Source organism: Camelina sativa, chromosome 11, assembly GCF_000633955.1.
Source record: "Camelina sativa cultivar DH55 chromosome 11, Cs, whole genome shotgun sequence".
In the NCBI taxonomy this organism is placed as follows: domain Eukaryota; kingdom Viridiplantae; phylum Streptophyta; class Magnoliopsida; order Brassicales; family Brassicaceae; genus Camelina; species Camelina sativa.
In genome coordinates this window covers 8,069,746-8,097,275 of record NC_025695.1, presented here as the reverse complement: position 1 = coordinate 8,097,275, position 27,530 = coordinate 8,069,746, and the positions used below count along the sequence as shown (strand labels likewise).

The following is a 27,530-nucleotide window of genomic DNA, read 5'->3' as shown; positions in this document are numbered from 1 at the left end:
TACTTAGAGAAGAAGAACCCAGAAGGTTCGATGTGGGGATCAAAAGGAGCTCCTGGTTTCCGTGAAAACGCACTGTTTCAAGACTACCATGGTCTCAAAACTTTCAGACAAGCCATGGCTAGCTTCATGGAGCAGATTCGAGGAGGTAAATCTAGATTCGATCCTGACCGAATCGTCCTCACCGCCGGAGCCACCGCAGCTAACGAGCTCTTAACTTTCATCCTTGCCGATCCTAACGACGCTCTTCTAGTCCCCACACCGTATTATCCAGGGTACGTCACACTTTATAATATATATACCGATAACGAATTAAAATTAAAAAAACATGGTCATTCTTATATATAAAGATATAGCTGCAACAAACTAACACCATTCATAAGAAGATTATAATCTTTTATATATTTTCAATATTTTAATGCACTGTATTTACCGAACAATTTCTTTATTTCATTACAGATTCGATAGAGATTTGAGATGGAGAACCGGTGTGAAAATAGTACCGATCCATTGCGACAGCTCGAACAATTTCCAGATAACACCGGAGGCGCTCGAGTCAGCTTACCAAACGGCTCGTGACGCAAACATTAGAGTCCGAGGAGTGCTCATAACCAACCCATCGAACCCATTAGGTGCGACGGTCCAAAAGAAGGTTCTTGAAGATCTCCTTGACTTCTGCGTACGCAAGAACATTCACTTGGTCTCAGATGAGATTTACTCCGGCTCGGTCTTCCATGCTTCTGAGTTCACCAGCGTTGCCGAGATCGTAGAGAACATTGATGACGTGTCAGTAAAGGAACGAGTCCACATCGTCTACAGCCTCTCCAAGGATCTTGGTCTTCCCGGTTTCCGCGTCGGGACTATATACTCGTACAGTGATAATGTTGTGAAGACAGCGAGAAGGATGTCGAGCTTTACGCTTGTCTCGTCGCAGACACAACACATGTTGGCTTCTATGTTGTCGGATGTGGAGTTTACGGAAAATTACATAAGGATAAACCGGGAAAGACTTAGGAGACGGTACGAGACGATTGTGGAGGGGCTTAAGAAGGCAGGGATTGAGTGTTTGAAGGGGAGCGCAGGACTGTTTTGCTGGATGAATTTGGGTTTCTTGCTCGAAAAGAAAACTAAGGACGGCGAGCTCCAGCTTTGGGATGTGATCTTGAAGGAGCTTAAGCTGAACATATCTCCGGGAACTTCGTGTCACTGCTCGGAGTTTGGTTGGTTTAGGGTTTGTTTTGCTAACATGAGCGAGAACACTTTGGAGATTGCGTTGAAGAGAATACATGAGTTCATGGACCGAAGAAGGAAGTTTTGAAATGTAAAGTAAAAAAACGAAAGTAAATTAAATCCGTTTTTTTGGTGGTTAATATATATGGGGGAGGGTAAATTAATTTTTCAGGAAAGAGGAGATGATTAATCGAAATTCATTGATGTGAATATGGGTTTTCATTTGTTTCTGTTTTCTAGATATTATTGTTTGTTTTCTTGCTTTAGACAAAGCAAGTTAATTTGTATGTTCATCAAGGTTGACCTGTAATACTTGATGTTATAAACGACTTTTTTATATATAAAATATTACACCATATATTTCTTATGTATATCTCTATAACTTAAGTAAGCATGGTTTGTTCAACCGATCAAAACAATATTGTTTACGGCAAAAGAAAAATCTGCATATATATGATAAGATATATACCTCGAAAAATATATTCTAGACAGTAGCTACTTGGCTAGCCACAAATTTGTTTTTTCCTTTTTTTAAGGTCACTGATCTGTATGTAATATTTGTTGACTTTTTTCTTGTCGAATTGAAGTGAAAAATTGTTGATGTATACTTGTATTCAGCAAATGGGTTTAGATAAGATTATTTCAATATGTTCATGTCATAGTTGATGTAATTTCTACAGAAGTTAGTGTTTTTATATGGTCGGATCTTTTTGACTTGGTCACTGTACAACTCTAACAAGAAATGTGTTCCTTTTATTCTCTTAAGTTAATATTATTTCTCCGCATACACACGGTTTTTGGTGAGATCGAACTAATTTTTTACGTAACTACCAAGTAAAGTATCTTACATATATATGAAGATTTATAACAACAAAAAAATAGTACTTGTAAGGTAACATCATAACATGTATAGTTTTGTCTTTTGATAACGAAAGATTTTTTTTATGTCAGCGTAACTCTGACTAATTTTCGACTCTTGTGACTAGATGAAGCTAATTAATAGTATAGATTATAGACTCACAATGTTTTTTTAAATTGAATATAAAATTGTCTTCAACCAAAAACGTTTATACAAATCAAAAGAGAGAGTTCTAAGAAACACAAAATTAATCTTGGTTACAAGGATGAGCGAGTAGAGTGTAGAAAGGTAAACTCCGTAGAGATTATTGTATACATGACTAAGGTATATATAGTACAATGGTTGGAACTATCTACACATAAGAGATATACATTCTAGAGATACAAGATTTATGTGTATCCGTATCTAACAATCCCCCTCAGACTAAGCGGGAGGTTTGCAAACGCTAAAGCTGTGTCTGAAATCAAGAAACAGAGGCGACGCAAGCACCTTAGTAAAGACATCGGCAAACTGTCTAGCTGACGGGACATGTAACACACGCACTTGGCCGAAAGCAACCTTCTCCCGAACAAAATGAATATCAATCTCCACATGTTTAGTGCGTTGATGTTGGACCGGGTTGGACGACAAATAAATAGCGGAGACGTTGTCACAGTAGACGATTGTGGCTTGATGCAAAGGAATATGCATTTCCAACAAAAGGGTGCGTAACCAAGTGGCCTCAGAAACTGCATTTGCTACACCACGATACTCTGCTTCAGCACTAGAACGAGAGACCGTTTGTTGGTGTTTAGAAGACCAGGTGATCAGGTTGTCACCGAGAAAGACACAATAACCAGAGGTTGAATGGTGGTTGGACGGACAGCCAGTCCAATCAGCGTCAGAATAGGCAATCATACCAGTGACGGAAGAATGATAAACATGAATGCCGAGCCGAATGGTGCCTTTGATGTAGCGGAGAATAGGTTTAAGCGCCTTGAGATGAGACTCACGTGGGTCATGCATAAACAAACAAACATGTTGAACCGCAAACGCAATGTCTGCTCGTGTGAAGGTCAGATATTGAAGAGCACCCGCCAAACTACGATACAATGTCGGATCCGAGATTGGTGGTCCATCAACGACATCTATTTTCATCTTCGAGTCAGCTGGCGTGAGACAAAGATTACAGCATGTCATACCGGCCTGATGGAGGATATCAGCTGCATAATTTTTTTGGTTGAGGAACAAGCCCGTGGAGTCGTGATGAACGGAGATGCCGAGGAAATGATGAAGGTGACTAAGATCAGACATATTGAATTCAGAGCTCAGCTTCGTGATGATCCATTGTAGGAGACGAGATGTTGAAGCCGTCAGAACAATATCATCAACATAAAGCAGGAGGTAAGCATAGTCAGAGCCATGTTGAAGGATAAACAACGAAGCATCTGATTTGCTTTGAGTGAAACCGATGGTCTGAGCGAAGGTGTATAATCTATTGTACCAGGCGAGGAGCTTGTTTAAGACCGTAGAGGAACCGCTGGAGAAGACACACGTGATCAGGTTTAGAAGGATCAACAAAGCCAGGTGGTTGATGCATGTACACGGTTTCTTCAAGATCACTGTGTAAAAAAATGTTCTTGATGTCAAGTTGATGAAGTGGCCAATCCCGAGAGGTAGCAACACTAAGAACTGTGCGGATGGTTGCCGACTTAACCACATGACTAAACGTCTTGTCACACTCAATGCCAGGTAATTGAGACTTGCTGTTCGCCACCAGACGAGCTTTGTATCGAGCAAGAGTGTCGTCCACCTTAAATTTGTGCCTGAATAACCACATACAACGAATGATGTTAGTAGCTTTGGGCCGTGGAACAAGTCTCCACGTCCGACATTTAACAAGAGCATCATATTCCTCATTAACTGTCGGGTTCCAATTAGGATCTTTAAGAGCTTGCACATGGGAAAAAGGTAATGGAGAAATGGTGACGTCAGAGTGAAGACACAACGGAGTTCGTGGTTTAAAGATACCACTTTGGCTTCGAGTAACCATATGATGGGTAGGTTGAGACAGAAGCGAATGAGGGAGCACAACAGGTTCTTGTGGTGGAGGTGTAATATGTGTTTGTGGAGGTGGAGGAGGAATAGGAGGAATAGATGGTAATAACCGTGGAAGATGAGGACTTACGTCAGCAGAAGGAACAGAGGAGAATGGGAACAAAGACTCATGAAATGTGACATGGCGGGAGAGTATGATCTTTTGAGTCTTCATGTTGAGGCACCGGTATCCGCGATGGTCTGTGGGATACCCAAGAAAGCACACAGAGTAGAGCGTGGTGAAAGCTTGTGAGATGTGGTGGTCAGTAAAAGGATGAGGAAGCATAAACAGCCAAATGTCTTGAGGTCATTGTAGCGGGGAGCCGTGTTGAACAATTTGGTGTGAGGAACCTCATTAGCAATGGCGGATGATGGTAGCAAGTTGAGAAGATGAGTTGCAGCATTAAGAGATTCAACCCAAAACGTAAGAGGCATAGAAGCTTCAAGAAGTAGCGTCCGGACCATGTTGTTGATGGTGCGAAGCATGCGTTCGGCGCGGCGATTTTGTTGTGACGTATATGGGCAAGAGAACCTGAAGGTGGTGCCGGTAGATGCCAAATAAGCTCGCATGGAGCGATTGTCATACTCTCCACCATTGTCACATTGGAGAGCTTTGATAGAACATTGAAATTGTGTCTGCACATAATTAGAAAATTGAACAAATTTGGAAAATGTATCACTTTTGCGATGAAGAGGATAAACCCAAACATAGTGAGAAAAGTGGTCAAGAAAAAGAAGATAATATTTGATTCCACTAACACTCATGACAGGAGAGGTCCAAATGTCTGAATGAATAACTTCAAAAGGATGAGAAACAATAGTTGTAGAAGAAGAAAATGGAAGTCTAGTGGGTTTACCTAATTGACATGCTTGACACAAATTCGTCAAGTCAGTCTTATTGCAAGAAATAGAAAGAGAAGAAAGAATTTGTCGAAGAATTTGGTCGTTGGGGTGACCAAGTCTGTGATGCCAAAGAGAGAAGTCGAATCAGAAACGGTGAAATCCTTCGGATGAGAAACTTGAGAAGACGGAGTGAAAGAATATAGGGGTCCTGAACTGTTACATCGGAGGAGAGGGGTCCGAGTAGGTAGATCCTTAACAGTGAAACCAAAAGGATCAAATTCAAGTGAGGAAAAATTATCAGTAACAAATTTTCTAACAGAGATGAGGTTCTTGATAATGGAAGGACAAACAAGGACATTACGAAGATGAAAATTACGAGAATAAGAGGGAACAATGCCATGACTAATTGTCGTGACAGGTGCAAGTGATCCGTTTCTGACAGTTATTGAAGGTAAAGAGCTCGAATTAAACGTTGAACGAAGAGTACCTAGATTCGATGTTATGTGATTTGTAGCTCCGGAGTCCATAATCCAAGGAGAATTGTATGGGTCTACAAGTGACATGGTGTTGAAAGCATGAGTGATGTTGGTGGGAAGGAACGAAGAGGACGATGAAGATGGAACAACATGGAGCAGATGAGCTTCGTGATTTGGCCGTGAAGGAGCAGGTCCAAGAAGACTTGGTTGTAAAGCATTGTTGTTATGGGCCTGAACTTGTTGATGTGAGCCCATACAGTGGTTAGGGTTAGAGTACATCATCGTGGTTGGAGGGAAATACGACGATGGCCAAGGGGAACCTCCAATCTGCCATGGCGGAGAGTAGTACAAAGGTGGCCAGTTGGTGTCGGATCGACCACGTCCCCGGTTGTTTCTGCCGCCGTGACCACGCCTGCGGCCTCGATTGTTATAGCCGGTGTTGTTGGAGCCGTAGCCGCCGTAGCCGGTGTTGTTGGAACCGAAGTTGGTGTTGGAGCTGGGTGGGTGATGTTGATGTTGTTGATCAGAGGTCGTGAGGAGGAGAGACGGTGTGGAGGCATTGTTGTTGGTGACGAGCGTGGAGGGAGTCTGTTTGGAGAGCCGCTTTTCTTCCATGGTTAAGATTGAGCGAGCCTCAAGAAAGGTGGGGAATGGTGATTTGTGTTTGATAACATTGAGAATGTTATCTAACTTGTCAGACAGACCGTTGAGAAGATGCAGAACCAGAGCTTGGTCGGAGACAGGGGAGTGAAGATTAGCAAGGAGATCGGAGATCGTTTTAAGTTTCTGACAATAGGTGTGAACGGTGAGATCACTGATGACGATGGTACGAAGCTTGTTTTTAAGTTCGAGTGCACGAGCCTCTTTGTTGTCTCGGAACATACCTTCAATGGAGAGCCACAACTCGCGAGCAGAGGCCTTTGTTTTGAGCACCGTGTCAAGGATAGACTCAAATATGGTACCATATATCCACATCTTAACCAATCCATCATGTTCTTTCCATGTTCTAGCAGTTTCCGGAGTTGAAGAAGATGTGCCGTCAAGGTGACCAAGAACGCCAAAACACGTGCAGTGGGTTTCAAAGAGTTCTCGCCAAGCTTGATAGTTAAGTTTGGTCATGTCAAGGGTAATAGGGATGTATGCTTTGATTTGAGAGATGGAGAATGATTTTTTGTTAGAAGGGACTGGGGTTGTCATGTCGACAGGTGAGAGGTAAGAGAAGAGAAGAGTAAAACTAAGAAATTAGAGAGGAACAGAGCGGAGAGGATCGATAGCTGTTAGCTTGGTGGCTAATAGAAAGCGTCTGATACCATGTAGAAAGGAAAACTCCGTAGAGATTATTGTATTCATGACTAAGGTATATATAGTACAATGGTTGGACCTATCTAAACATAAGAGATATACATTCTAGAGATACAAGTATATCCGATAAAGATTTATGTGTATCCGTATCTAATATAGAGAACCACAGCTTTAAGCCATCAGCATAGTGATTATCTCCCAAGTCTCTCACATAGAAGAATTCACTAATCGCATGAATTGTGATATCTAAAACAAATAACTCTAATGAACTACATTATATATGCTCACAAATTTGAATTTCGACGTTGAAATGAGAACAAGTAGTGGTCTTTGACCAGAAAGGATGTATAGTTTTCTTAAATACAACGACTTACAAGCTTAAATATGGGATTTGTCAGTTTATTATTTTCATGAAATAAATATCAAAATAGTTGGTTTATTCCTAGCTGACGTCCCCAAGTTATTTCATTTCTTGGCCAAGACGAGGTCGTTTACCACTTGGTTGAATAAAAACAAATGAAATTAAGTGCAAAGACATTGGTCTCTATTAAAGGAATATAAATAATGCAAATTGTTGTTACATGCATGTATTTATTTACATAGATACTTATATTTTCCAAAAAGAAGTGTGTAAATTACATTATTGTATTCTGAATGAGTTCATCTATAAATTTAATGACAGGGAATGGTAGCTTTGTTGCACACAAAAAATAAGAAAAAGGCATGGTATTGATAGAGTATATAGTATAGAGGTTGCATACAACAGAATACAGAAATATAGGCATGCATTTCTTACATCATGCACCAAGCGAAAACTAAAAGAATCATAATGATTCAAAACTGAAAATTGCTTTAGATAAATCATATATATATATATATATATATATATATATAAGGTCATTTCCATTGGGAGAACATTTTTGGGTATTTTTAGAGTAAAAATATTATAAAACTAATGTAAAATCATTAGTTTAGATCTTTTGTTAAGAAGTTGGATATTGGGAGAACATGTTTAAGATCATAAGATTTAATAATATAATAATCTTAAACATATTACAATTTTAAAAACTTTAAAAAATAACATTTAAATTGCAAACTTAAAAGACTTATACTAAAATTCAAAATACAATACCAAATTTTATGAAACAAAAAAACATTAAAGATATACATTAAAAAAATAAACAAAACTTCCTCCAAACAAATAAATATTTTCTCCTTTACAAAAAATTGTATTCATTCACGAGTTGCCACGTCACCCAAGAACTGGCCCAAAATCAGTTCTACATCAAGAACCAACAACATGTTCTTCACCCATTGTTCTCTATATTTTTCACCCATTGTTCTCTATATTTTTTATTTTAAAAAGGCTTAGAACAGGTAAGGTGTTCTTCCAACGCATATGGCCTAAGTAAAACTCTAAATTTACGATTAATAGATGTTTTATACTGCACCAAATTTTCCATATGTATGTGTGTATATACTTTGACCTATATTAGATTTACTATATAGCTTTTATGTTATGAGTTATGACTAATCATTTTCGTTATGTCATGCAGAAATAACAAACATATATTACATACTTTGACTTATACAAGGTATATATATTATATTAATGTTATAATACTTCCACTTACAGCTAATTAGGAGAAGTGTTTGATTTGACTAGTCATTCTAAAAGAAAACCTTCTTAATTAAGCTTATTAAAATGAGTGTCGAAAGCGTCAAAGAAATGTTAAGAATTTAAGACTAGTGCACTTTGCATGCATAGTCCTTTTTAAATTAATCACCGATTTGACACTTAGTCTCTTCAATTTGCATCGTTAGTTAGGGCATCACTAATGGGAGAATTTTTTTTTGTGTTCTTAGATTAAATATATAATAAAAATAATGTTAGATCAGTTGTTAAGATCATAGATAAAAAAAATGGGAGAACTAATTATAGTGTTCTTAAAATAAAGATATAGTGAAATAATATTCATAAATATTTTACAAATTATAAAAACTTATAAAATAACATTTAAATTGCTTACTTATATAAAAGCAATTGTATACTTATAAATTAATATAATATTCTTAAACATATTACAATTATAAAAACTTATAAATTAACATTTAAATTGCTTACTTATATAAAAGCAATTGTATACTTATAAATTAATATAATATTCTTAAACATATTACAATTATAAAAACTTATAAATTAACATTTAAATTGCTTACTTATATAAAAGCAATTGTATACTTATAAATTAATATAATATTCTTAAACATATTACAATTATAAAAACTTATAAATTAACATTTAAATTGCTTACTTATATAAAAGCAATTGTATACTTATAAATTAATATAATATTCTTAAACATATTACAATTATAAAAACTTATAAATTAACATTTAAATTGCTTACTTATATAAAAGCAATTGTATACTTATAAATTAATATAATATTCTTAAACATATTACAATTATAAAAACTTATAAATTAACATTTAAATTGCTTACTTATATAAAAGCAATTGTATACTTATAAATTAATATAATATTCTTAAACATATTACAATTATAAAAACTTATAAATTAACATTTAAATTGCTTACTTATATAAAAGCAATTGTATACTTATAAATTAATATAATATTCTTAAACATATTACAATTATAAAAACTTATAAATTAACATTTAAATTGCATACTTATATAAATGAAATATTTTTTTTTTTCCAAAAAATCTCGTCCAATCACATGAAGAACTGGGCTTAAATCAGTTCTACATAAAAAACTAAAAAAAGTGTTTTAAGCTATTATTCATTATTTTTATAATTTTTTTGGGCTTAGAACACCGTTGGTGTTTTCATAGCGTTATGACTTAAAAGTTAGTCTCCTCAATTTGCATGTTTCGTCATGTCTTTGTAATACACTTGACTTTATACATACTCATGTCTCTATCTACGTGTCTAATACTATAATTTCTTATACTCGAAATTGTGGGTCAAAATAACTTTACCTTCCCCTTGTTACCCCTTTTATACTTTTGACTTTATGTTCGTGTATATCATAATGTACATATATTTATGATATTTGTTGCTCGTAATGGTCAAAAGTTTCGATATTTATAATTGTAGTTTTGTGACAAAGGTACCAAAACATGTGTGACAAGTGCGAGGATTGACTTATCAAACTTCCCCTATAAGAAAATTTCCGCGAGACAATTTATTTTTCATATTTTCTTTTTATCTTTGTCAACAACAACATGCAACACCATATAATTACACACACACATATATATATATATATATATATTTATGCAATGTAAGTTTATAGAGTAACATATAGGATCGTTTTATTCATGTCCAATGCGAATTCTGATCTTTTTTTTTATTTTTTTTTGTCAAATATGCGAATTCTGATCTATACCCACGAAAATGACAAAAAAAAAAAAAANAAAAAAAAAAAAAAAAAAAAAAAAAAAAAAAAAAAAAAAAAAAAACAATCGAACCCACGACCTCTTTTCAGAATTTGTAAGGCCATTTCTCTTTTGCGTTAATTTATTTTTAGTATTCTAATTTACAAATGTTTTTGATAAGGTCTATAGAATGAAGAAAGTTTATTCTACCCTTATGAATTCTGATAGTACATTTCAGAAATCGATCTTACCGATGATACACATTCCAATCTCGCATCCACACGTGTGTCGTGGTCGTTAGGATTTTCCAACTCAATACTACTTTTTAAGGGTCGAAGGTCAAAGTGAACAGCTGGAAGAATCTTAGCCGTCAGATCAGTCCCCACCTCACACGCGGATCACGCTGACAGGCTGGTTCCAAAAAATCATTGGCAACGTCCCCCGTGTGAACTAATCATCAACGTCGTCACTAATTTTACTACCACTACATTGGTGTTGGTCTCGTCTTCGTGTCGTATTACGAGCTGTTTCGTGGAGTATATCCATGGACTTATCTTTACAACAACCCGAAACCTATAAATCTTAATTGTAAAAAGGAATACACATTTTATACGTACGTATGGACCCAAATGTGGTTTGGTTAAAAGTTTTTGTATGATTGTATCAGTACTTTTAGTTACCAGATTTTGAATGGGAACTTCTTTATTGCTTAAATGCTAGTTCCATAATTTATATCATCCACAAACTATGTTAATACTAATAGTATGGATAAGTGATATATCATTTCTATTGGACTTTTTTTTTAGTACAAGTAGTATATATAGAATGTTACTGTATATTTTCTCATTACTTAATTAGTAACTTAGTTTTCTGATTGGTAATACTTGTGGTTCGTAGTAACTAGCATCCTCGTCGAGTCGTCGTATCACAACTTAATTATAATCTGTATGTGTACGTGTTCGAGTTATAGACGGCAGAAAAAAAAACAAGACAAGTTGGCTATAAATAAATTTTAGATTGTAATTTGTAAATTTTGTTTACATTATATTGTCATGTGTATTATTGCATACGATTATTTCTATTCAGATGATTTTATTAAGACGAAGAAAGAAGATAAATATAAGTGGTCCAAAGTATTATTTGATGCCAATCTAGTCAGATTAATTATGCAAGTACACCTAATCATTAAGCAAAAATGCGATCCAATGACTGACTAACATATTTGATTAGCGTGTTTAATGAAGATATATTATGGTTTTGGGTGAGAGATATTATGTTGTTACTCACTTTGTACATATACTGCTTGTAGTATTATTATTTTATCTTTTCTTGAATTTATTGAATATTATACGCATGGTCGTCTTATTACTCGTTTTTTTTTTTGGATTGGCAAATAATATACCATTTGAGATACATTTATATGTTTGAGACCTCACGTCAGCTCAAATACGATGTTAGTGTTATTATTGTTTAATTGTTTCGTATTAATTGGTGTAAAAGAAAATATTGAAAACGTTCAACTTATTTTTATAGGAATATCCGGTAATCCTGACCTTAGCCAGAGTCGCTGAGTAGCATTTACAAATTACACGTACACAATGTTAAACATTTACAAAAATATAAAACGTAATGCTTCTAGTCTTCTACCACATAATTTTCACTACAAATTACAATCAAATTATAACATTTTTTTTAAAAAAAAAGAATAAAAATGGTATTTTGCTGGTGAAACAAACTTGTCCATATTTCTTAGCTTAATTGGCCCCGCTTCTTAAGTGTCATCACCGGCCTATTAAGAGTTTCTGAAGGCCCATATAAGGCCCATAATTTATCATCGGAGAAAGAAGCGAGAGCGAGCGAGAGAGAGAGAGAGGTAACAAAACAAAACCCCAAAACTCTGTTGATCGATCCCACTGCGGTAAACGGGTGAGACACCAGTTCTACAATCTCCGTCGCCGGTAAACATCAGCAAAGGTGAGCGACCTCTAAATTACTTTTTTTTTTGTTTTTTTTTTCTGATTTGAAGCTTCATCTCTTCTTTTTCCACTTTTCCCTGTTTTGGGAATTTGAGTGCTACTAGATCTGCACATTCGTGTCGGTTTACTATCATGCAGGATTAGATTGAGTGTGGAACAATGAATGATTTATAAATGATCTTAAACTTTTGATGATTAGGGTTTTGTTTTGGTGATTCTAGTTTGATTTTGGAATTGGGTTTAATAATAACTGTATCCATTAGCTCCTCTTTTGAATTATAATCTAAAACTCGTGTTTTTATGGGTTTAGGAAAGAGTTTTGTTTTTTTGAGAGATGGCATCCAAGTTGCTACAACTGAAATCCAAGGCTTGTGAAGCATCCAAGTTTGTGTCCAAGCATGGCACAACTTACTACAAACAGTTGCTTGAGAAGAACAAGATGTATATCCAGGAGCCAGCCACTGTTGAGAAATGTAATGAGTTGTCTAAGCAGCTTCTCTACACTCGTCTTGCTAGGTTTCTCTCTTTTCTCACCTTTGCTCTCTCATCTAAGTAGTACAATCAATGTGCGTGGTAGTGTGATTTCTAGCAGAGACTGCAGAGTAGACTTTGGTGTGTTGTTGTTGTTCTGCTGTAAAAGCTATATCTTGGCTTAGTTTTCAGCTTATTTTCCATGGTTGGTTTGGTTGTAGCTCGTTCTCTATTAGGTTTAGGACTTAAGGGATGGTTTGCTTAGATATCAAAGGATGATGGAACTATACATTCTAGGCCTGAACCATGAATACATCGCATGCCAATCGATGGTCTCTGCTTTGCTGCATCTTAATTAGATCCCAAACGTTTACCTGCTTTTATAAAGTGTGTTGGTGTATATTTTCTTATCAGAATATGTTATTCACAACTACATTGTTGCTATGACTGACTTATTTAATTTAATTGGATTGCAGCATTCCTGGGCGTACGGAGTCATTTTGGAAGGAAGTCGATCACGTGAAGGGCTTGTGGAAGAATCGGGAGGATTTGAAGGTCGAAGATGCTGGAATTGCAGCACTATTTGGTCTGGAATGCTTTGCTTGGTACTGTGCAGGAGAGATCGTAGGAAGGGGCTTCACTTTCACAGGCTACTACCCTTGAAGAAACAAAGCAACCCTCCCATAAACAAACATGCCTTTAAGAAAGAAAAAAAAATCATTGAATGCCTAAACTATCTCACGGCTTGACATTAGCAGCAGAGTTAATTTCTTTTTTCTCAGGATAATTAATACACAAAAAAGTTTTGAAGCTGATGCATCATCATCACTCAAGGTAGCTTTAATAATATCAGTCGACTAACCATGTTGGCTTTTGGTGTTTGTTTTTCAGTTTTAAAATTATGTGAATGCCCATTTTTTTTCTTGCTCACATTAAAGAAACCAGAAAACAAGATCATCAAAAGCATAGTGCTTTGGAATATTTAGTGGTTGTATCATCGAACCGTTATTTCGAAATGGGTTTGGACCGTTTGGTAAGATGTCTCCTTCGTGAAACATCAGCACTCACTAACCTTACCAGAGAAGTATAAAACGGCATCATGCACGGATCCTTGTTGTTAATCACATAAAAGGAAAAGAATCAAAATATTGACAGTTGTCGTATAATATACGAGCAAATTTGCAACGTCTTCCGTCTGTCATTATTTTTTTGTTTGCAATTTCCTATAAAAGCAAGCCTTGTAAGGTGTTAGAAGCATCACTCAAAATTGTAGCGGAAGATCGGAAACGGGTACGCTCTCTATCTCTCTACTCATTATAACTCTATAAGTCTTCTTTATGTATCATTAAGAAGTCAACGATCTGCTAAATCAATTGGTTTTTGAAGTAGTTTAGTTCTAAGAACCAAGCAACTGGATTTGATAACATCTGATCAAATCCACTTATCTTAATAAAAGATCCCTCTGGCTCTGTGCTTTCACCTCTATCTCTCTGCTTAGATGCTTTTCCTTCAAAACTAGAAAGATCGCCAATTTCAGAAGAAAGATTTTAAATTTCACAAACCCTGAATCAATCATAAAGAACCCTTGTTCTCTGCATAATGTCTTAAGTCATGGCTTGGTTATTAATTTATACCTTAATCCTTGAGCAGATACTTGAGTGTGTTTTGGGAAGAAGACTGTGATTTACAATGGCTAAAGATGAAGCCAAGGCATCAGATTATTCTAAGGGATTGCTGAAGAGTGAAGAGCTCTACAAAGTGTGTTCCCCTACTCATTCATTTTTCACATTTCTTCATTTGACTTTCCATTTATCTGATTCCTGTCTTTGAACAATGTTACAGTATATACTAGAGACCAGTGTGTACCCACGCGAGCCAGAGCCTCTCAAGGAGCTTAGGAACATTACTCATAACCACCCTCGAGCTGGTATGGCTACTGCACCGGATGCTGGCCAGTTGATGGAGATGCTGCTGAATCTAGTAAATGCAAAAAAGACTATTGAGGTTGGGGTTTTCACTGGATACTCTCTTCTCCTCACTGCTCTTACGTTACCAGAAGATGGCAAGGTATGTGCATATATCTATCATAAGCTCTTCCGTTGTTCCGATTCTGCAACTGATTTGGTACACGAGCTCTGCAGGTTATAGCCATTGACGTGAACAGAGACTCGTATGAGATAGGATTGCCAGTTATAAAGAAAGCTGGTGTTGAACACAAAATTGATTTCAGAGAGTCTGAAGCTCTTCCAGCTCTTGACGAGCTTTTAAACGATGTAAGACTTCATACTTCTTTGTCTTTCTCGAGAAAAACAAGAATTAGTATGTAATACTCTGAGGTGGTCTTTGTGTTTTTGATGCAGAAAGGGAACGAGGGTGGATTTGATTTCGCATTTGTGGATGCAGACAAGGTGAATTATTCGAACTACCATGAGAGGCTTATGAGGCTGATCAAGGTTGGTGGGATAATAGTGTATGACAACACTCTCTGGGGAGGATCAGTTGCTGAACCGGAGTCTGACACACCCGAGTGGAGGAGAGAAGTGAAGAACGCAACCCTTGAGCTGAACAAGAAACTCTCGGCTGATCAGCGTGTGCAGATCTCGCATGCTGCACTTGGAGATGGGATCACTATTTGCAGGAGATTATATTGAGAGCTATTGTGATGCTAGAGTGTGGTTCTTTGTGATCTTTGGGGTACTGTGTTTTGTGAAACCTTTTTATATTGAGAGCTATTGTGATGGTAGAGTGTTGTTCTTTGTGATGTTTTGGATTTCTCAACTTTCAAGACTCAAGAGTAGATAAAAAAGTACCAAGAAGAAACTTGTGAGTCTTTGGCAAAACTCGAAATTCTGAAAGTTGCAATGAAGATTATATAAAAAAATTAAACATGTAAAGGGGCGTTCCGAGAATCGAACTCGGGACCTCTCGCACCCAAAGCGAGAATCATACCACTAGACCAAACGCCCACTTTGTTACAAACCTTGTTAGAGTTTATTCTACCGACAACAAAGAATTCAGTATTTGCCTCCGCGGTGAAATGTCAAAAGACAATAGTTCATCCAAGGTTAAAACAAAAGTTTAAAATTCTAAAAATTAGTTGAAAATCGTCGGACGTTTATCTTACGATATAATAAATGTTTTTTTTGGAGTTCAGAAACTAGGCGTGGACATAAAAACCATACCCGAATACCCAATTTAGAATCCGACCCGAAAAACCGGGTACAGATTGGGTATGAGTTTGCCTATAAAACCCTGTTGAGTTCTATTTTCTAATACCCGTGGATTCGGATTAGGATCGGTNTTTTGATGAACTATATTTTCTGTTTAATTTACTGGTTTTGTAAATCAAAATTTCGCTTCCCTTGTTGGTGATGTCTGTGGAAAGCGTAAAACCGTTAGTTTACCAAAAAAACAAAAGTTAAGTTGATGTTTTTATGAAAAAAATTACTTTCCTACAAAACAATATTTGAAATCTATAGTAAATTATATTCATTTATGATACATGTATTTGCTTAAATTTATATTTATAAAGGGGTATAATGCAATCAAAAATTAAATGATATTCAATCTAGGCCTGGGCATAAAAACCGTACCCGAATACCCAACCCGGAACCCGACCCGAAAAACCGGGTTTGGGTTGGGTACGGGTTTGTCTATAAAACCTTATTGGGTTCTATTTTCTAATACCCGTGGGTTCGGGTTAGGGTCGGATAATACCCGGTACCCGTTTGGGTACCTATTAAAACCGAACATATAAACATATAAACATATTTATCATTAATATAATGCAATTACCCCAAAATTATGATTATAATTTTGAATATTTCATTTAGTTTTATACCTAAATATCAAAAATAATCGAAATATCTAAAATATTTTGTTATGTAAATCAAAATTTAACTAAATTTATTTAAATTTAATTATATTTTTTCGGGTACCCGGTAGTTCGGGTACTAATCGGGTTTTAAAATTTGTAACCCAAACCGATCCGAACCCGATAGTACCCAAACCGAACCGAACCCATATATCTAAAAATACCCAGTAGGTTCTATTTTTCTAAATTCTTTTACCTGAACCCGAATGGGTAATATCCGAATCCGAACGGATTACCCGAATGCCCAATCCCATCAGAAACTGTCAGTTGGGGCATACGAAAACAGGTCTAGTAAAGTAAAAAGCCCATAAAATGGACTAGGGTTAGTTCTTCATCCTATAGTTTATAGAGCGCCGCATATAAGCATCCACACTCCTCCGCCACCACCGGCTCTGTATTATCGGCGTTCCTAGATAGACGAAGGTATACTCTTCTCTCTCTGTACCTTAATATCTGTTTTAAAATTCGTGCCAATGGATTTTTTTCAAGTAAAGTGAGCTATTCAGTTCAGTATTAGATATCGGAACTAAACAGATTTGAGTTTTGATATTCGCAGGAACATATTATAGAGACATAAAAATGTCGGAGAAGAAGGGAAGGAAAGAGGAGGTGGTGACCAGAGAGTACACCATCAACCTTCACAGACGCCTTCATAGCTGGTAACTCCCAAACCAATCTCACTTTTTGCTCTTTTGCTTCAAAAATTCGATAGCAGTTGGAATTGTCTGATATCATGAGTTGAAATTGAACATTGCCTTGATTCGTGTTGTAAAACAGTACCTTTAAGAAGAAGGCTCCAAATGCTATCAAGGAGATAAGGAAGTTTGCAGAGAAGGCAATGGGGACTAAGGATGTGAGAGTGGATGTCAAGTTGAACAAGCAGATTTGGAGCAAAGGTATCAGAGGTCCACCTAGGAGGATCAGAGTCCGAGTTGCTCGTAAGAGAAATGATGACGAAGATGCTAAGGAAGAGTTCTTCTCTCTTGTCACGGTTGCTGAAATCCCTGCTGAAGGACTCTCTGGTCTTGGCACTAAGGTCATTGAAGAAGAGGATTGAACTATCTTGTAATCTCCCTATCAGATTTTATTTCTTTTCAATTTTGGTTTTTTCGAATCAGTTATGGAAGAGAACGTTTATCTATCTTCTTGAATCCTTGTCCACCATATCTCATGAAATGTGAGCAAGACATAATTTTACTCTTGTGCGTGACAACTTCGCATAGTAGTAAATGCTAATGCTCAGATGTGATCATTATCGAAGTGATCACATCATGAGAGTATCTATACCTGTAAATCTGCGTCATGATTTGCCTATGTGACCTGGAATCTGCTTTTAGTTAATCATGAGTTCTCTTCTATACAAAATGAATCTTATAGCTGTTCATGCAGAACTTGAAAGTCTCGATTCTATTTACAGCAAAAGAAAAAAGCTCTTCAGGGGATGATAGAGTTAAAACTTGCACACTGGCTATCACAGAGTTACTCTGAAGAGTATTGGGATGGCATTTGATCTCTACCTTGATTTATATGCGTACATATAGTTCCTTAGTTTTTTCACTTCTTCAGATGATTCCTCCAGTAGATGGTCCACGTATAGACAAGTTCCAGCTCCGCTGCGATTTCATAGTACAGTGAGTTGAACAGAGGTTAGTGTCACATACATTTGGTATTATGTTATATATATACACAAGGTTGTATCTAAGTGAGAGATGTGCATACCAAAGAGGTCCAAACGGAAGCCATATAGCATCCCACCGGAACTTTGGAAGCCTAGAACACAAGTGAGAACAGATCAGCACAATCATACATAGAGCATAAGTATCCCTATTTTTGATCTACCATAAATGCTAACAAAAAGATTAATGGTACTAAAAATTGCATTATTATCTATGAACCAGCATCTCTGGAGTACATTGAGACTGAATGTATTTTAGCTTCTCTTAGTAGTAGACTTGTAGTAATTCTGAAGGTTTGTTAAGTGTACAGTGATATCCGAAGTAATGAATTGTATACTCTCTAGTGTGTACCTCAGCAAGTAGTAAAGCCAAAAGCTGGTCAATGCAGATCCAACAACACATGAGTACCAGAACCATCGTCTATGATCATTCTTCTTATCTCGTAGCCCGACAATGGAGAGACAGCACGCCATGATAGCGATCCACTCTGATCCAACAATCCAATGACAGAAATGTTATTGTTGTAAGAGTCAAACATGCTAAAACTTAAAGAAAGATAACTGAAGATCAAGCAGCAAAGTCTTCCCGTGGATTTAAGGTTTCAGTATGGCCATGAATGGGTTCTTATAATTATAGTAGCAGAGAATGAGGAAGGATTTTTATGCCTAAGGTCAAAAACACTCATAATGCAGTCAATCTTTCTCGTTCTACACTATTCCACCAATAGATATGCTCTCTTATGAAAAGTGATACTCGGAAATTACAGCCAGAGACCGACCATGCGAAAGTAAGCATTAGATTAATATGCATCTAACAACTAACATTACTCCTTATTTCCCATATTGGTACCAGCGATTTACACAGAAACTTCTACACAAGCTCGGTATTGGCTGTATCACAATATCGAATGACGAGTCAAATCTAGTAAACCATGGTTACAGAGTAAAAACACATAGATGAAAGACAAACCAGCTAAAATGACCATCCATGACTTGAGATCTTCCATGAAGTAGGCGTGATACCGCTGCACAGAAATAATTGGCATAATGTAAGAAGAACTCATGACTGTACAATATCTTATTATATAAAGAGGCATTTGTTTAACTCCATACATAGAATTAGTGTATCATACACAGAATGTGACTGTACTCACTCAGGTAGTTATATTAGCTCTCCATAGTCAGGCAATAAATTCAAAACTCTAAATCCAACACCTATCATAGAAACAATACTCACTTTCAACTGAACTCTTAAGTTTTAATTCAAATCCGTAATTATAAGATCAAAGGTTTCGCTGCAACTGAAGACAAGTGATCTGATCTGAATTTTACCTATGGATTCAATTCAATAGAAAGACCACTGGAAAAACAAGAGGACGAAACAAGGCCACACACACTTAAGGGAGAGTTGATCATACCAATTCCCATGGTGAAACGAACTGCTGGAAGATGGAGTAGAAAAGGAAAGCTCCATAACAGATCAGAAGAACCACGAACACACTCTACGCAAAAGAAAAAAACAAATACAAACTTCTTTTAGAACCAGAAAACTCCTCAAATTTTCCTAGAAATTAAATAATGTTCTCCGATCTTACCCTCCACTGCCGACTTTGCTGAGCATGAGCTTCCTCGAGCGACCTAACAAACTCCTCTTGCTCTGTAAAACGAAGATGTCAACGAGAAAGAGTTACTACGAGCTCGCTTTTACGAATCTGCCGAAAAAAATTCATAAGGATGAGAGAAAAAAAACCTTGCGTATCGATAGGCCGAGAATCGACGTCGTCAGAAGTAGGAAGGACGAACTTATCATCATCTTCTTCGCGACGAGTTCTCCGCCATTTTCTCGCTAGCTTCTTCATCTGATTTTTTCTTTCTTCAGATTGCAAACAAACTCAGAATTTTAGTAGAGGGGAGTCTCCTCCAAAGCCGCCATTCCAACGAGAGTTTCTCTAGTCAAAAAAAGCCTTTTAAGTCACGGTCTATTTAAAAGCCCAGCCCATCTTACTATATACGCCGGTCCATTTCTTGACCCCCAAAGGCGATACATCCTTTACGCCTAAAATAAAGCAATTAATAAATAGTTGCCATAAACTGTCGGCTCAACCAGAACAAGTTTATACACAAACAGACTAGAAAATATTCGTAACGAATAATTCGATAACGCAATATATGCCATATATACATCAAACATTTAGTACACCGATTTGAATACAGATGCGCAAACATATATGATGGTTTTTGAACCAAATCTCCTTACTTACAAGGATCTCCTTCGTGTTGTTCAAATCACGACTCCAACTCTTTTTGCCGAACAGGTGCAATTTTTGTTTTTCATTATTTGAGTTTTTTTTCTCTATCATACGATTCTAATATTAATGTTTGTTTTTGATAGGATTTTCTGAATATGTACTTCAGAGACATTTACAAACCAATCCCCTCGACCTACAACCTTGTATTGGCTATGCTTTGGCGTCATCCTGAACATGTTGACCTTGACCAAATCAGTGTTGTTCATTACTGTGCTAATGTACGTTTTATTTTGTTTATTTTATTTTATTCTCTAGGTACTTAATTATATGTAAGGATTTACTAAAGTTTTATATTTCTAATCAATATTTATAGGGTTCAAAGCCTTGGAAATACAATGAGGCTGAAGAGCATATGGATCGAGAAGACATACAAATGTTGGTGAAAAAATGGTGGGAGATTTACGAGGATTCGAGTTTAGACAACAAATACTTCGTTGAGACTGACTCTAAGCAGAATCCGATCACTGCACCCTTGGCTTCCAAAGAATATGTTGGTGTTGTTCTTACCAACCTTGCCCCTTCCGCCGCATAACCTAATCGTTTTATGTGGACGCTATATCTATGCAACATTTTTTTTTTGTTTTCTTTTTGGTTTTAATAAAAGGTCTAGCTATATATATTAATTTTATCATAATTATATATAGCAACCTCGTTTGGGATTTTATGTTTTACTTGTGAGATTATAGAGTGTGGTTGGTGTTGTTTGTCAATGTCGACCTTGACCACCGTATCTCTGTTTTATAATCAAATAATAAGAATGCAATTTAGCTTTAATTCTCCTCGGTCGTTTTCTTTTTCTCTTTGCATCTATAATTCGGAAAGTAACATTTTTATACATCAATGGTAGTTTGATACGTACGTATATGCTTATTTTTAGCGGTAATTTATTTTTATACATCACGCGTGATAATGTTGCAACTTATATTTGCTTTGAAAAGACTTTCTTGAAATTAGTATAGAAGTTAGGGAGATAATATTTTAACTGAACAATTTCCCAAAGACATTTTATTTATATTAGCTTCCATATAAGTTGGAAATTTTCGATTATGAATACTATCCGATACCTACCAATATGGTAAGGAAAATAAATTACTTAGATATTATATTTTTCTGTATATACTAAGGATCCGTAAAATATATTTTGAGTCCCTTATACCTCGCCATTTTCCAGTTTTGGATACTAAATAGAACTAATATTAGTGTGATTTCCAAACTTGCCATTTTACTCAAGTCTTTTTAGAAGTGTAGTCCATATTGTGTTATACGCCTCCGGTCCATTATTTCTTGAGCCCACAAATCAACATTACATTATGCCTAAGATAAAAGATTAGATTAGATTAGATTAAAATAAAAACAAAGAGATCACATGTCAACAACACTAAACAAGAATATCAAACAATTAAACGATGATGAAAGATCAAAATATTGGACTAAAAAGAAACATTGATAGCGATCAAAACACGATGCATGCAAGAGTCTGGTTAAACAAAATCACATAGCTCGATGAATCACTAAACATTGTTTTATGCATGTCCACATCGCTTCACATAATTTTCAATTAAAAATAAAATAAAATAAAAAATAAAATGATGACTAAGCTATTCCTATTTTAGCCAAGCCATAAAGAAGAGGGAAACTTTGGATTGATTATATATGCATGTTTCATTCGCACATAATGTGTTGTCTCATATCCAATAATTGTACCTGTAGCATATTAATAAAAGGAAAATACACAAACATTTATATTTCATCCTTTTCTTTTATTCTCTACTACACCACACACTAAGTAACATTTTTATACATCAATGGTAATTTGATACGTGATAATGTTGCAACTTATGCTTTGAAAAGACTCTTTTAAAATTTATGCGGATTTTAGTATAGAAGATAGGGAGATTATAACTGAAAACAATTTCCCAAGTACATTTTAATTATTTTAGTTTCCATATAAGTTGGAAATTTTTTATTCCCAAGTACATTTTAATTATTTTAGTTTCCATATGTCAAATAGTGTGAACCTTCTCTTGAATTTATTTATTATTTCATATCAATCTATGTAATTGCAACTCAATTAATCATTACGTTCCAAGCTCATTGTTTATATAGGTTATTAAAATTAACAACAACAAAAAGCATAAAGTATGTAGTAAATCGTTTTGAAGTACAGTAATTAAGTTAGTGATTTTGGATGACAAACAAAAAAATAAACTCTCGTTTTGGTTAGTGCTCATATATCCATGCATTTTTTTTTTGTCAAACATATATCCATGCATATGCTTCAATAATTTTAAGTTTTTTGACAGTTTAATTGGGATATTTTTAAGTGTTGAATTTCACATAAGTATGATGACACTTAACATGGTTTTCAATAATATATAAAAAAAAGAGATGACTAAGATATTCTTGTTATAGCCAATGCATTGGGAAGAGAAAGTGCAGCTTCCATTTATTCTATATACATGCTTTCCGACACAGTGTGTCATTGAGCTTGAATGACTTTGTCTGATATCCAATTATTGTATCCGATCCCTATAAATAAAAAGGAGTATATATATATATACAAAAACTGTGGTTTTGGTTAGTGCATGGAGTTTTAGGGCAACAAAAACTGTAGCAAGATTAATCCGTTTTAGTGCTTATATGACAAATGTTTTTTTTCATTGGATGCTGAACATAGGATCCTTTTGGAGGGGAACATGTTTGCAGCGATTTACATTATTATTACATATTAGCGATTCACGTGAATTTGTAAAGTACTATTCACGCGTGTAAAGTAATATACACACAACTATAGGCCATATATGTACTATTCACGTGTGTATTCATTTTTTTATTTTATTAGTCGATCCCCTATATATGGAGGAAGTTACAAGTCAAAACACAAACAGCTGAAACAATGGAGAGGCGNAAAAAAAAAAAAAAAAAAAAAAAAAAAAAAAAAAAAAAAAAAAAAAAAAGAAGAAGACAGAGAGATTCGCTAAGTAGAGATGGTGTAAAAAGGAAGGTGAGTATGCGTAGAAAGGTATGATGAGATGAGAGGGTTCTCGACTTTTCTCTTTACACCATAATCTACTTAGCTAGTCTCTGACTGTCTAAAAATAATTTTGCCTCGACTTCACCACACGCTAATGAAATTTTGTTTGTTTTGTATGCAAATCCGTAGAATTAAGATAACATATAATTAGAGAGGCCACGTGTAATCCTAGCTTTGTTTTTTGACTTCTACAAGCTAACACTTTTTCATAACTCATGCATATTAAAGACAAAACTCCAATTAATCATTATATATTGTTTGACATGTTTTTTCTTTGTTGCACGTATAATTTAATATATGTAGAATTTTCAACTGATTTACAAAATTCTCAGTTATTAAATTATCTGGCGAATTCTGACGTTTACTATCAATTTTGTTAGTTAACATGTCCTAACATTTTGCCGTTTACTAACATTTGTTTAAAATTAATTAGACGGAGGCTTTTCAATATGTCGAAGTCGTCAAAGATAGCTACCGAAGGCGATGAAGCCTTTTTGGCATCTGAGATGAACGCATTTGGCCGTCAATTCAGGTTTCTTTTTTTACCTTCCCACTTATCTATATCTTAAATTTTAATAGGAATATTTATATTAATTAAAATCGTGTTCTTTTGTTTTTGGTTGGCTGGATCTTAGACCAATTGACTTGATCAATAACGTGAAAATTGTTAATTTGGTCGCAGGGACTACGATGCTGCAGAGAGTGAGAGGTAGAAGGGCGTCCAAGAGTTTTATAGATTACAACACATTAACCAAACTGTCGACTTTGTAAGATTCTTAAAAAAACTCATTAGGATTTACGTGTTTACTTAGTCATCTAATCAAAACTTATGTGATCCACGTATAGAATATGTGTATGTGTTATAATCTATTGTGTTATTTTTCAGGTGACAAAGATGAGGGCTGAATATGGACGAGAGCGATCCAGATCTTCTTAACGAGCCTCAGATTCAGCACTTGCTTCAATCTGCCGAAGCCATCCGCAAGGATTACCCTAATGAGGATTGGCTTCATCTAACCGCTCTAATCCATGGTAAATTTGTTATTATACTAATAGTACTCCTTTATTTATTTATTTATCAGAACAATATGGGTATATGCTCTGTATCAAGGTTAGCTAGATTTTTATTTAGATACCGGAATCGGATCTTCTTTGGTTTATAAAAAAAAAAAAAGTCTTTTGATGAAGTTTAATTGGTTATTTTCTATCTTCTCTATCATCTAGTCATGTCATGTACAATAATTCACTTTTGACGCTTTCTTATCCATTTTTCTGTGATGGTTTCGGTTTGATTCCCGATTGATGAATTAGATTATACAGTACAACTAGTTGTGTATCAGAATTAATCACACATTAAATAAGTTATTGGATTTTCAGATCTTGGGAAGGTTATGACTCTTCCACAGTTCGGTGGACTTCCTCAATGGGCTGTTGTTGGTAACTAAATATATATATTTTCATTAACATTTTAATTAGTGATGTGAGTTATATATGTATGGGTGAAACTAATTGTTTATTTTCTCTCGCAAAATTTTGCAGGTGACACGTTCCCTGTTGGGTGTGCGTTTGATGAATCTAACGTACACCACAAGGTAAATATTTTAATAGAATTTATGATTTTTTAATAAAAATTATACCAAAGCACGAGTTTATATATACATAAGGGGAGGTATTGATTTAGGATTTAGAAAGAATTTTAATGACTTTATGTTCTTGCTGATTGTTAGAATCATAGAAAATTGAAAGTTAAAAATGAAGGATTCTGAGAGATTGTTTAGGAAGTTTTTTAAAATCTTGATGATTTGTTTTTTCTAATCTTGTAAAATCTTTCTATTTGATGAAAGAGTTTTTATGACTTTTGTTATGAAGGAAATGATATAAAATCCTAAACCAATAACATAAAATTTGAATTCATTAACAATCCAAGATTCTTTTGTTTTACTTGAATAACATAAAACTTTTAATGACTTTATAAAACTCTTAATCCAATAACACTAGATTTATCAAGATTTTAGATAATTTTTTACAAATCCACAACCAATAACACCAAATTTTTAAAGAGTTTTTAAAAGTCTTGATTAAATAACAACATATTTTACCTAACTTTTAAAGTCATTAAAATTCTTTCTAAATCTTAAATCTTAATCTTTCTAAGTCTGAAATTATACGTACACTTTGTCTTTCTTTTCTGGTGGCAGTATTTTATGGAAAATCCTGATTTTTACAACAAAGACTAAAAATGAACATTGATAGCGATCAAAACACGAATAGAGAAAGCTGTGAGGAGAGGGAGAGTGGACCAAACATCCTGGAGGTTGTGGGAACAGCTGGCGAGCCATGCCATGGTTGTGAAAAGAATGAATGAGAAAAGAATGAACGTAAAATGATGAGAAAGAGGATGTAGGAATTATCTTAATCATCTGATGGTTTGAGAATTATATTGTCGTAGTTAGGCGAGAAATACATGTTTCTTCTGAGAAGTTTATTTTTCTGAAGGATTTTAAAGATACGCTCTGCGGAAAAATATGTAACAAAGTTGTAGCAGCAAATATATATGATATGGGAAATAAACTTTAGAGTCATAGACGAGAGAGAAGTCGAGCGCGTGATACTCACTCGCGGCGATTTTTCTCTCCCAAAAACTTCTTTCTTCTGATCACAACCACTTGCACCGACGGCGGGTCCTTTATTNTCTATCAATTCCGGTGATGATGAGGACCCTACGGCTCATGGCGCTTCATCCGCGACTCCGCATCTTCTCGGCGACACCATGGAAACAAGATCAAGGGGGCAGTGGAAGGGAGAAGTATCTGCGAAATTCCACTGGTAAGAGCTCTATCGGCGGAATAGCGACGCAGAGTGGGAGAAGGAGATTCACGGCGAGGAACGGGTGAGGAAGACAATTAGATCTGGGATCGGAGATTCTGGAGGTTTCGCCGGATCGGTCTCGATAGGAGAGGTAGACTCCGATCCGGCGAGGCTAAGCTACCGTCGAAGGTCTCTTTATCTACTCCCTACTGTCTTTCTCCCTCACGACTGAGCAAGAACTCTCCTCGACGACGACGAGCTCGATTCTCTTCCTCCTCCTAAACGCGACTCTACGGTGGCGGGATGGAAATGGATCTTGGATCACCATCTCCGTTCGGCTAACGTCGTCCAGGCTTACCGGAGGTCCTGATCCGGTAAGCATCCGCAGCTCTGTTGGACGGCGGCTACAACGTGTTCTACGTTTGTAGATTAGGGTTTTCAGCATTCGGTTTGGTTCGATTTATAAACCCAGTCGATTTTGTATTTCATTGGTTTAGTTCGGTTTGATGTAACGGGTCGGGCCCTTAGGAGATTTTGTATGGACTTATATCCAGAAATAGCATATTGGGCATATATTTTTAATAGAATACCCTTTAACAAAAAAATATATATATATATGATATGACTTCCAAAAGCAATGGTTCAGACGAGCAAACCAATTGTAGAGACGAGAAAAACCAGTGAATATATACTTTACTTTTGATTGAAAAAGGTGAAATTACTTCCAACATATCGTACCTATTTATGTCTCTCTTTTTACAACAAAAAAGAATATATAACAATGGGGGAGATGTGTTTTCAATTCTAAGACACAAACTTTGTAACTAAGATTTGGAAAAATGCTTCAGCTGCAAAGATTTTAATATTCTTTTTATTATCCTATTGTTGATTCAATGTTTTTTTTTTTTTTTTTTTTTTTTTTTTTTTCATAAAATTTCTCTGCTACTATTTCATTGCAAACAATTTGCAATAAGCAATTTCCATTTTTTATAAATTTATCTTTTTGGTCATTTTGGTTGTTGTATCTATGTGTTTTATTCTCTAGAATAATGATTTAAAATTTGTTTTATGTGAATATCTTTCAAAATTGATTATTTGACTAAGATTAGACAAACATATATTCATATAACTTATTAACATTGTTCTTTTATTGTCATTAAATCGATTTTTCGTATTTACAAAAAAATTATTATTT

General features: G+C 35.5%; 8 protein-coding genes and 1 non-coding gene across 10 annotated transcripts in view; 6 read left to right on the top strand and 3 right to left on the bottom strand.

The window, feature by feature from the left end:
• Positions 1 to 1,585, top strand: part of LOC104722336 (1-aminocyclopropane-1-carboxylate synthase 7-like) — a 3,480-nt gene extending 1,895 nt beyond the window's left edge. Inside the window, exons 1-2 of one of the 2 annotated variants that reach the window (XM_019231577.1) lie at positions 7 to 272; positions 457 to 1,585. In XM_019231577.1, the coding sequence (XP_019087122.1) occupies positions 31 to 272; positions 457 to 1,315 (1,101 nt within the window). In that variant the 5' untranslated portion in view covers positions 7 to 30 and the 3' untranslated portion in view covers positions 1,316 to 1,585. Of the gene's footprint in view, positions 1 to 6; positions 273 to 456 lie in introns of those variants that run through there. The other variant, XM_010440487.1, reaches the window with a different exon arrangement.
• On the bottom strand, positions 5,047 to 6,678 carry LOC109127243. Its single transcript, XM_019231794.1, has one exon. It carries the CDS (start codon positions 6,676 to 6,678, stop codon positions 5,047 to 5,049), a length of 1,632 nt encoding a protein of 543 aa, XP_019087339.1.
• On the top strand, positions 12,039 to 13,518 carry LOC104722335. The gene is made up of 3 exons (XM_010440484.2): positions 12,039 to 12,162; positions 12,475 to 12,680; positions 13,112 to 13,518. Exons 2-3 carry the CDS (start codon positions 12,499 to 12,501, stop codon positions 13,296 to 13,298), a joined length of 369 nt encoding a protein of 122 aa, XP_010438786.1. The 5' UTR covers positions 12,039 to 12,162; positions 12,475 to 12,498; the 3' UTR covers positions 13,299 to 13,518.
• On the top strand, positions 13,666 to 15,398 carry LOC104722333 (probable caffeoyl-CoA O-methyltransferase At4g26220). Its single transcript, XM_010440483.2, has 5 exons — positions 13,666 to 13,925; positions 14,286 to 14,393; positions 14,478 to 14,702; positions 14,777 to 14,908; positions 14,996 to 15,398. The coding sequence occupies exons 2-5, from the start codon at positions 14,325 to 14,327 to the stop codon at positions 15,284 to 15,286; spliced, it is 717 nt and encodes a 238-aa protein (XP_010438785.1). The 5' UTR covers positions 13,666 to 13,925; positions 14,286 to 14,324; the 3' UTR covers positions 15,287 to 15,398.
• TRNAP-UGG lies at positions 15,530 to 15,601 on the bottom strand. Its single transcript has one exon. It is a non-coding gene; the product is annotated as a tRNA-Pro (tRNA).
• On the top strand, positions 16,821 to 17,708 carry LOC104722331 (60S ribosomal protein L31-3-like). The gene is made up of 3 exons (XM_010440481.1): positions 16,821 to 16,932; positions 17,066 to 17,168; positions 17,287 to 17,708. The coding sequence occupies exons 2-3, from the start codon at positions 17,089 to 17,091 to the stop codon at positions 17,564 to 17,566; spliced, it is 360 nt and encodes a 119-aa protein (XP_010438783.1). The 5' UTR covers positions 16,821 to 16,932; positions 17,066 to 17,088; the 3' UTR covers positions 17,567 to 17,708.
• On the bottom strand, positions 17,622 to 20,077 carry LOC104722332. The gene is made up of 7 exons (XM_010440482.2): positions 19,935 to 20,077; positions 19,780 to 19,841; positions 19,603 to 19,686; positions 19,155 to 19,209; positions 18,537 to 18,672; positions 18,229 to 18,279; positions 17,622 to 18,122 (listed from the first exon to the last, which is right to left on the bottom strand). The coding sequence occupies exons 1-7, from the start codon at positions 20,041 to 20,043 to the stop codon at positions 18,023 to 18,025; spliced, it is 597 nt and encodes a 198-aa protein (XP_010438784.1). The 5' UTR covers positions 20,044 to 20,077; the 3' UTR covers positions 17,622 to 18,022.
• LOC104727736 (galactinol synthase 5-like) lies at positions 20,416 to 21,025 on the top strand. The gene is made up of 3 exons (XM_010446813.1): positions 20,416 to 20,499; positions 20,577 to 20,711; positions 20,807 to 21,025. Exons 1-3 carry the CDS (start codon positions 20,416 to 20,418, stop codon positions 21,023 to 21,025), a joined length of 438 nt encoding a protein of 145 aa, XP_010445115.1.
• Positions 23,408 to 25,882, top strand: LOC104722329 (inositol oxygenase 5-like). The gene is made up of 7 exons (XM_010440477.2): positions 23,408 to 23,515; positions 23,961 to 24,059; positions 24,210 to 24,294; positions 24,414 to 24,559; positions 24,905 to 24,964; positions 25,067 to 25,119; positions 25,726 to 25,882. Exons 4-7 carry the CDS (start codon positions 24,436 to 24,438, stop codon positions 25,762 to 25,764), a joined length of 276 nt encoding a protein of 91 aa, XP_010438779.1. The 5' UTR covers positions 23,408 to 23,515; positions 23,961 to 24,059; positions 24,210 to 24,294; positions 24,414 to 24,435; the 3' UTR covers positions 25,765 to 25,882.

Bases quoted from the DNA above. Each gene is read 5' to 3' on its own strand.
- LOC104722329 (XM_010440477.2), top strand. From the start codon at position 24,436: ATGGACGAGAGCGATCCAGATCTTCTTAACGAGCCTCAGATTCAGCAC. The intron at 24,560-24,904 runs GTAAATTTGTTA...TTGGATTTTCAG, and splicing joins TCTAACCGCTCTAATCCATG to ATCTTGGGAAGGTTATGACT. The intron at 25,120-25,725 runs GTAAATATTTTA...TTCTGGTGGCAG, and splicing joins AATCTAACGTACACCACAAG to TATTTTATGGAAAATCCTGA.
- LOC109127243 (XM_019231794.1), bottom strand. From the start codon at position 6,678: ATGACAACCCCAGTCCCTTCTAACAAAAAATCATTCTCCATCTCTCAA.
- LOC104722333 (XM_010440483.2), top strand. From the start codon at position 14,325: ATGGCTAAAGATGAAGCCAAGGCATCAGATTATTCTAAGGGATTGCTG. The intron at 14,394-14,477 runs GTGTGTTCCCCT...ACAATGTTACAG, and splicing joins AGAGTGAAGAGCTCTACAAA to TATATACTAGAGACCAGTGT. The intron at 14,703-14,776 runs GTATGTGCATAT...CGAGCTCTGCAG, and splicing joins CGTTACCAGAAGATGGCAAG to GTTATAGCCATTGACGTGAA.
- LOC104727736 (XM_010446813.1), top strand. From the start codon at position 20,416: ATGGTTTTTGAACCAAATCTCCTTACTTACAAGGATCTCCTTCGTGTT. The intron at 20,500-20,576 runs GTGCAATTTTTG...TGTTTTTGATAG, and splicing joins CAACTCTTTTTGCCGAACAG to GATTTTCTGAATATGTACTT. The intron at 20,712-20,806 runs GTACGTTTTATT...CAATATTTATAG, and splicing joins TTGTTCATTACTGTGCTAAT to GGTTCAAAGCCTTGGAAATA.
- LOC104722331 (XM_010440481.1), top strand. From the start codon at position 17,089: ATGTCGGAGAAGAAGGGAAGGAAAGAGGAGGTGGTGACCAGAGAGTAC. The intron at 17,169-17,286 runs GTAACTCCCAAA...GTTGTAAAACAG, and splicing joins CACAGACGCCTTCATAGCTG to TACCTTTAAGAAGAAGGCTC.
- LOC104722332 (XM_010440482.2), bottom strand. From the start codon at position 20,043: ATGAAGAAGCTAGCGAGAAAATGGCGGAGAACTCGTCGCGAAGAAGAT. The intron at 19,210-19,602 runs GTATGATCAACT...ATTTCTGTGCAG, and splicing joins TCGTTTCACCATGGGAATTG to CGGTATCACGCCTACTTCAT. The intron at 18,280-18,536 runs GTACACACTAGA...CTTGTGTTCTAG, and splicing joins TGGCTTTACTACTTGCTGAG to GCTTCCAAAGTTCCGGTGGG.
- LOC104722335 (XM_010440484.2), top strand. From the start codon at position 12,499: ATGGCATCCAAGTTGCTACAACTGAAATCCAAGGCTTGTGAAGCATCC. The intron at 12,681-13,111 runs GTTTCTCTCTTT...ATTGGATTGCAG, and splicing joins CTCTACACTCGTCTTGCTAG to CATTCCTGGGCGTACGGAGT.